The sequence below is a fragment of the Python bivittatus genome, unplaced genomic scaffold (genome assembly GCF_059951505.1).
Source record: "Python bivittatus isolate LINGU-HERP-01145 unplaced genomic scaffold, Pbiv_v1 ctg000320_np1212, whole genome shotgun sequence".
Lineage (NCBI taxonomy): Eukaryota > Metazoa > Chordata > Lepidosauria > Squamata > Pythonidae > Python > Python bivittatus.
In genome coordinates, this window is record NW_028277052.1 from 289998 (window position 1) to 298150 (window position 8153).

Genomic DNA, 8153 nt, shown 5'->3' on the forward strand with positions numbered 1-8153 from the left:
CCCGAGGACCGGCTGGAGACGGGCCTTGGCCTGTGGCCGTGCAGCGCCAGCGCCTCCTCCTGCTCTCAGCCGCCGCTGAGGGATCCAGGCCAGGGAGAGGAATGGCTCTTGGGCGCTGGGGGCAGCCCCAGCCCTAGGGATGCAGACTTTTCCCCCACGAGGACAAGGAAGCAGCTGACGCTCCCCAGGCAGTATGGCTGCTGCTGCACAGAGAGCCAGACCTTCAGTGGCCACAGAGCGCCAGCTCTCCGCTGAGATGTGCCAAGGAGGCAGGACATCCCAGAGGCTCTGAAGGAGCTGCTTCCCTGCTCACTCGTCATCCAGCGTCCTTCCCTTCCAAGGGGGACATAAGTGCCAGGAAGTTCTGCCAGGCCTCCTGGTGCAAAACAGCCACCCCAGGAGAAAACTTCTTCTTTCACTCTCCCCTTCCTGTTTGGAGAGTGGCAGCTGCAGTGACAGGTGCGGGTTGGCTGAAGCCCTGTGCAGGCATTCTGCATATGCTCAGAGGCGCACATCATACCTTGGAGGCGCTACTCTTTTCAGTGTGGTCTGCTTCTGTCCCTGGGAGCCCCAGCACAACTGAGCCCCTCTGAGGCTCCGGCAACAGGGAGAGAGCAGAGCCCCTGCCGGGCCCAGGGCGACCTTCAGCGCTTGCGACCGTCCCCTCCCCTGACCCACAAGATGCTTTAAGAGGAAGGGGCCTCCTCGCTCCAGGGCCCCTCAGGGCGCTCGACCCGCCGAAAGGCGGATTCCAAAAGATTGGAAGCCGTTAAGAGACGCGCGGTCGTCCCCTTTTTCTAACAGGCTCGCGGCTTGGGTGCTGCACGGCCGCCAGCAGGAGGACGGACCGTGGGCCAGCCCCGGATGGAGGCTGGCCGGTTCTCCCGGGGACAGAGCTGTGCTGGGGCGCTTTTCGGGGAGGAGCGAGCGCCTGACTCTCCCTCCTCGCACCAGGCCTCCGGCAGCCTCGCTTCCCCTTGGGGCGGCCCCTCTTCCCGCTCCTCGGCTTGGGGAGCTGGGGCGGGGGCGGGGGCTTTCGGGCGAAAGGAGCCGGCTTCAGCTGCCAGCTGGGCCTCGCACAGGGGCGCGCCTCATCCAACGGTGAGTCCGCTTTCGATCCCGTCTCTGCGCTTCCGGAAAGTCCGGCTCGGGAAAGCCGGCGAGTCAGAGGCGCCTGACCCTGGGTAGGGGAAAGCGAAACGAGCGGCCTGGGTAGCGGGAAGAAGCGAGGGGCAGCCCGGCCCGCCAGGCTCACCTCTCCGCTTCACCTCCCGCGATGGGGAGGACCCCCAAGGTTAGCGGTGGCGGTCCGGCAGACCCACCGTGCCCCACGGAACCAAAGGCGCTCTGTTCGCTGCCAGGCGACAGGCAGGGAAAGAGCGGCTGGCTTAGCACCGCTTCCGAAGCGAAGTGCGCTAAATGGTTGCGCGGGGCTCGGTGTGCGCCATCCTTACAGCCCTCCTGGGTGGAGGAGGACCTGGCTGGTTTGCAAGGCGTAAGCTAGCCCTGTTCCCCAACCTCTAGAAAAGACCCGAGCAGATGCTCAGGCTGCCGGAAAAGGTCCAACGACCGAGTGCCCCACAGAAGTAAGTAGCTCCCAGTCCTGCTCCGAAGCGACGGAGTGAAATGAAAGCGGCTCCGACGTTCTGTACGGTCGATGCTCAGCTGTAAGGACTATTAATTCGGTCCTTACAGGTGATCCTGTGTCCGTGGTTGTATTGGCTTATTCCCTTCTTTCTCTGAAGCTTTCTGCAAACTATTCTTTGTCTCTGGCCTTCAATAAAAAAACAAACGGCCCAGAATTGGACTGTCTTCTGTCCTCGCTGGTACAACTCCAGGTCAACTGAAGTCAATTGACCCTGTCACAACTGAAGATGCTACTCCGCAGACAATCTGGCCTGGGTGGACTGCTTTGGGATGTGCCCCAGCCTGGGGCGGGGGTGGGAGGCATGACCCCAACATCTACAGCTGTTTGTTCCAGCTCCTTTGCTCTTTTGGCCCCGGAGGCAGCCCCAGAGGAGGGCAGCCCAAGCGGTGGAGGTCAGAAGGGGCCTCGGAGTAGAGGCCCACCGGCTCCTCCAAACGGCCTTGGAAGGCGACAGCTCCCGGGGAGGAGCGGGCCAGGCGATGGCGATTCCTTGGCCCATCTGGGGTGGGGACAGCCCAGTTCAGCTCCGGCGCTGCAAAGTCAGGATCGGCGCTGGGAAAAGAATAGCCAACCTGCTCCGCCCCACTGCTGGCGGGCCTCCAACTCAGTCCAGCCGCCTCGAGCCTAGCACGAGCACGGGCCCCAGCTTCAGAAGCCAGGCCGGGCAGGCGGCTTTTCGGCAGTCCCGAGCAGAGCAGGGCGGCGAAGGGCGCCTTCTGCTGCTCCTCCCCCGGCGCAGAAGCGCTCCTCGCGCGCCTTCTCCGGCGGGGGGGGGGGAACGGCGGGTCACAGCTTTGGGGCTGCTGCTCAGCGTAAGCAACGGAGCGGAGGCGCGGGCGGGGCATTCCCCAAGGAGGGGGAGCGAGCGGGGAATGCCCGGAGGAAGCGAAAGCGGGCCAGCTGCCCCAGCGCCCTCAGCAAGCGCCCTCCGCTCAGTCGCCCTCCGGCAAACGCCTCGACTGGACGGACGAATGGGGCGGGCGAGGCGCGGCGACTGAGATGTTCGTGCCCGCGCTGCTGCTGCTGCTGCTGCTGCTGCCGCGCTGCCTTCGGGGCCACGGTGGGTGAAGGGGCCGACGCGCCGGAGGCGAGCGCGAGAGGGAGGGACGGGCGCTGGGCCCGGGGCGCCGCGGGCCTGCTAACCGCCCGGCGCTGCCTGTGTCCTCAGGGGGAGAGCGGATTCTCGCCCCGCCCGGGGATGTGCACTTCCAGGCCCATATCTTCCACCACCTCCTTCTCTGGGAGCCGGGCGCGCACGGCAGCCCGGTCGGCGGGATCCTGTACGAGGTGCAGTACCGGCGGTAAGGACGGGACGAGGCGGGAGAGTGAGGCGGGTGGGGTCGGGTCTGGTCCTCGCCTGTCTTGCGTCCCCGGACGGCGTTCGGCTTGACTTCCCACCTCCCGCAGGGTCGGCAACGACAGCTGGAGGGCCGCCGCCAATTGCACCCGGATCGCGCTCCGCTCCTGTGACCTCACCTATGAGACTCGGCAGCCCGCGGCCCACTACTTGGCCCGGGTGCGCACCGTAGCCGGGAACCGCACCTCCGCCTGGAGACTGACGCGCCGATTTGCGCCTAAGGAAGGTAGCGTAGCTGCAGAGTCCTTGGGGCTCTCTGAGCTTGGTTCTTTTCTTACAAACGTTTCATTACCCGGCCAGGTAACATCTTCAGTGCTGAAACAGCGCTACACGTATTCACCTCTATAGGGAGCATAGCCCCTGGTGGGAGACAAGGAACAGCCTTAGGCCTCCCGCTTTTTCTGGAGGGGTGAGACAGCGCTCCTGGCTGGCTCTCCTCCACAGTGTGGCTCTCCTGCACAATGTGGGGTGGGGGGGCACAGCTACTCAGGGTGACCCCTTCGGCAGGGAAGCCAAGCAACTGCTTAGGGCCCGCTGCTCACCTCCTTCTCCGCAGCAACTCTGTGGCTCTCCAAGGTGACCCTCTCCAGGAGCGGCAACCAGCTCCATGTCTCTTTGCAGCTTCCCACCAGCCGCTGGGCCAACCTCACTTATGAAGACAGCTATCAGGCGTGGGGGGAGTATCACGCCCGTGTCCGGAGAGTGTCCAACAATGCCCAGGTGAGCCTCTCTCTCCATTGCATTCAAGCCTGGGAGCTGTCTGGGGGAATTGTTCACTGGAGAGGCAGCTGCTGCAGCCCCACGGGAGCCCAAGGTGGCCTGCCCTGAGCGTGGCAAGGAGGGAGGCTTCTCTGGCCTGATGAGGTTGTCCTCCTCATGGTGGTTGTCCTCCACAGTTTGTGCATGTCCACAGCAGCCTGGAATTTGACCTCCCCCCACTGCTATGGGGGGAGCAGTACTGCATCAGTGTGAAGCCTCGTGTGGCCTCCAGGCCAAATCCTGCTGACTGGACAGAGGAGCAGTGCGTCTCAATACCCCCCTTAGAAGGTGAGCACTAGCCTTCTCCCTGTGCCCCTGGCTCCCTCCCTACACCCTGAGGAAGGCAGGGCCTGTGGCAAAGCCTGCCCACATCCTGTCCCAGAGAGAGCTCACCTGAAGACAGGGGCGTCTGAACTGGGGCTGGGTGAGAGAGAGCCCTTGAAGAGACCCCAAGGGAGGAGCAGGCACTGCTAGAAGCTGATTGTGGCTCCTGGGACTGTATCCTGCCTGCATCCAGAGGCCACACACACACACACACACACACACAGTGGAGGTCATGTCTTGGAAGCAGCCCTCTCCTGGTCCATCTAAGTCAGTGTTCTTGCAGACTACCTTTAGAAGTGTGGAGGCCTCTGGGTGGCTTTGAGATACAGTTTGGTTTTGGTCTTTCGACACTGGAAGCTGGTTGAGTGGGGAGGTGCTCTACTAGCCTCAGCCAAGACTAACAGGGGGAGTAGCCTTTATCTACAGTAGCTCCCCAGCATTAGGGTCCTCCTAGTTTCTTTACTGCTCCAAGCATGACAACCACCCTTGGCATTCATGTCCTCTTTGGATCAAGCTCTTGGCTTATTTCCTACACAAGCTGCTGGTATACTTGACTACCACAGTTTGCCCAGCACTGTCCATCTTGGATGAGTAGCTTACCCTGGTAAATAACTCACGGGGACATTCCTTTGCAGGCCACACAGAAGCTCCTGTCCTTACCCCAAGTTTGGTCCTCCTGAGCCTTCTAAGTCTTGGAATGCTGGGTGCAGGGCTGGGCTTGGCCTCTGCCTACAAGAAGAAGCCCATGAATATGCCTTCAGTCCTGGTAAGACCCCCTTCCCCAAAATAACCACTGCTTCCCAAAGCCAGCTGGCCATTAAAGAAGTAAGAAGGAAACTTCTCTGGTGCTACCCAGATCCCAGTCCCTCACTGCCCAGAAAGGCAGCTGAGAAATTTGTCCAGAGGGCAAGAACCCCCCGTTTCCAGGGTATTTTGTGCTCCCCAACAATGGGGAGTCAGACTGCCAATTTTCTTCACTGCTGTCCTTAAAAACCAATATTTGTAGAAAAAGCTACCCTCACAGTCATCATAAAATCAGTTGCTAATATTCCCATTTTCCAGACTGAGACTGAAGCTGGGTTCACGAGACTTGTTAAACCATAATATGGTGTATCTGACTTGGGCTCAGCCAGCTCAGAATTATTCAACAAGCCATAGTTAGGCAAATTGTGGCTTAGTGTGCTACATGAAGCTAAGAGGGGATGATCCATCCACAGCTGTAGGGGAGGGATCTGATTCTCCATATCCCAGGCCAGACAGTTGTCCACTGCTGAATCTTCTTTCCCCTGGAAGAGGTTGCTTTCCTGAAGAAGCAGGGGAGAAGAATCTTCTTTCTGGGAAGAATCTTATGAATGGGGCTAATTCCTGGAAGACCTAGAGTGACCACTAGCTGAGCTGCCTAGAGACTCAGCAGACTCACTCTTTCCCCTCTTCTCTTTTTGGGTACCAGAAATTTCCCATTCAGCACAGCTTCTGCCAGGGACTGACGGAGGAAAGCAAAGGCCGAGTCCTGCACATGGAGACCGAGTCCATCCAGCAGCTGTTCTCCCTAGGTCCACAGGATCATGTACACTTTGAGAGAAGGAGGAACCACAACCCTGGAGCGGAGCTCCCAGAGAACAGCTGCCAGATGGAAGATGGTACAGGGCTCCAGGAAGGCAGTGGCTGTAGTGCAGACAGTGGCATCTGCCTGCAGGAACCCTCTGGCAGCCTGAGCAATCTGCACTTCAGTGGCACAGGGTCATCCCTGGACATTGGTCAAAAGAAGGGTATACAGGAAGATGTAGGTAGCTTTTGGATGGAGGAGCGACTACTGCTGAGTGAGAGGTCACCATCCAAGGACCTGACCCAGAACCATTTTTCTGGGTACAAGAAACAGTCAGGGGCTCCTTTGGATGGGGAGACCCTTTCTCAGCCCAGTTTAACTACTGGCTATTTGAAGCAGACCTTCCTTGGAGCCCCTTCTGGCTTGAAGGTGATAGCCCTCACAAAGAACTTTCTTCATAGAATGGATCAGGAGAAAGAGCAGTTCCCAAACAGCATGTCCTTGGAGGTCTTGGGACCATGGGAATTGCCCTGCAAATCGCCACAGACCCTCTTGTCATTGGGCTTCTCTGAACAGGAGCCAGTAACTCCTCCGTTGCAACTTTCTCTCCAGCGATAGCTGAGCCGGGATCCCGTTCTCCTGAGCTTTCCTTCTCAGTGCTGAGTGTAAGAAACCCATCTCCTGCCCAGAAGCCAAAAGGCAGAAACCTCTAGAGGAGCCATGTCTTGAGAATTGAGTGCACAGAGGGGGAGAGGGGTCCCAAACGCAAAGCTGAAGCTTGCCTCATTAGATTTTCTCTTCTCTTGGGTGGACACACCTCAGACTTTGAAAATGGTACCCTTCCAATGACCAGTCTACAGGATTGGAGGAGAAGTCATCCAGTCCAAATGCAGAAACAGAAACAAATACAGGTAGTCCTCGCTTAATGACTACAATTGGGGCCAGCAACTCCATCACTAAGCAACATGGTTGTTAAGCGACACATCATATGACCACCACCTGCCAGTTTACTGCCAGCTTCTCCACTGACTGCTTGTTAGAAGCCAGCTACAAAATGCACAAATGGCAACCACATGACTGTGGGACACTGTCACAGTCGTAAACACTTGCCAGATGCAAAGTGCCTGAATCTCAATCACGTGACCACGGGGACACTGTGACAGTCATAAGTGTGAGGACTGGTTGTAAAGTTACTTTTTCAGCACCGTCGTAACTTTGAACGGTCACTAAACAGGGCAGTCATTAAGCAAGGGCTACCTGTAGTAAGGCTCACTTTTTCTGAAAAGGAAAGATAGATTAATAGGAACTTGTACATGACAAAGCATGAGAGGGTGTGACAGAACAAGTCTGTAGATAGCTATGCTACAAAAGGAGAAAGCAGAGGTCTGCAGTAGAAAAAACACATGCATAGTTGGAACCTTATTAGTAAATCTTTGCATTGGTGTGAAGAGTGGAAGGCTTCTTGAATGAGGGTCTGTCCGTGTTTGGGCAGGTGTCAGCTCTGTTAGAGACAGAAGTCACCTCCTCCTGCCCTGTTTTGTTTTTCCAAAAATCAACATGAGCTGCACATTTGCTGAGGCCTTCCTGGCGGAGAGGTCCTGCAGTGATCACGCTGCCGGCCTGCAAAGATCCCAGCTCAGCCACTCCTAAACGGGGGAGACTGGTGGCCCCACAGTTTGAGGTCATCACTCAAAGAAGGGACTGAAGCAATGATAAACAGACCCAGGCCCCAGCAATCCAGTTTTCTTGGGGCACTCCAGGATGAGGAGCAGGTGATGGAGGTTTAGGAAGGGCCTGTGCTGGTCCATCTTCTTGCAACAGAGAGGGGATGCTCAGTGGCCAAAAGCTGCCCTCTCATGCCACAACTTGCCAGGCTTCCTCAAGAGGGCACCCCAGACCTCCTTTTTTTATTTATTTATTTTATTTAAAGAATTTATATAGCCACCCAACTCAAACAGTGTGACTCTGGACAGCTTACAAGAAACAACTAAGATAAAAACGTCAATGAAAAAGTCACATAGGGTGTTTGTTGTTTATACAGTAGTCTAGATGGAAGGAACATCTTAAAAAGTCTTGAACTTTTTTGTACAAGCCAACTTTATTTATTTAATTTATTTTAAACTCAACTAAATTATCTTCACCAATGTATTTCACCTTATCTAATAAATATTGTTTGGTCATGTGACAATCTGCTCCAGGATTAAACATGCAACACAACAAAGAATGCATTTCCGTGGCTGTAAATTAAGACTCCGGGGAGAGGCTGGGTGGTCAAATGGAAGCCCTCCCTCCACCTTGTGGCGTGACTGGGTATTTATCAAGAGTGGAAGCTGCCCCTTCCGACGTTCCCCTAAAGGTTGGCAACCTCAGTTCCCATGGCTGGGTGGCACTTATGCCACTGCTGTAGAGGTAGGAGGGGTGGCACGTTTCCTGCTGTCCTGAACAGTTGCAGCCACCCTTCCTCCAGGAAGGGTCTTTAAAAAGCAAAGGTTTTCCCCAGGAGCGGGCGGAGGAGGGCT

At 56.8% G+C, this 8153-nt stretch overlaps 1 protein-coding gene across 1 annotated transcript; it reads left to right on the top strand.

The window, feature by feature from the left end:
• Positions 1-2472: 2472 nt before the first annotated feature.
• Positions 2473-7886, top strand: IL10RA (interleukin 10 receptor subunit alpha). Its single transcript, XM_025164113.2, has 7 exons — positions 2473-2708; positions 2817-2949; positions 3056-3231; positions 3562-3725; positions 3902-4052; positions 4724-4854; positions 5539-7886. Exons 1-7 carry the CDS (start codon positions 2648-2650, stop codon positions 6250-6252), a joined length of 1530 nt encoding a protein of 509 aa, XP_025019881.2. The 5' UTR covers positions 2473-2647; the 3' UTR covers positions 6253-7886.
• The last annotated feature ends 267 nt before the right edge of the window (positions 7887-8153 follow it).

Coding starts and splice junctions, on each gene's coding strand:
- IL10RA (XM_025164113.2), top strand. CDS start 2,648: ATGTTCGTGCCCGCGCTGCTGCTGCTGCTGCTGCTGCTGCCGCGCTGC. Junction 2,950..3,055: donor TACGAGGTGCAGTACCGGCG/GTAAGGACGGGA, acceptor CACCTCCCGCAG/GGTCGGCAACGACAGCTGGA. Junction 3,726..3,901: donor GAGTGTCCAACAATGCCCAG/GTGAGCCTCTCT, acceptor TGTCCTCCACAG/TTTGTGCATGTCCACAGCAG.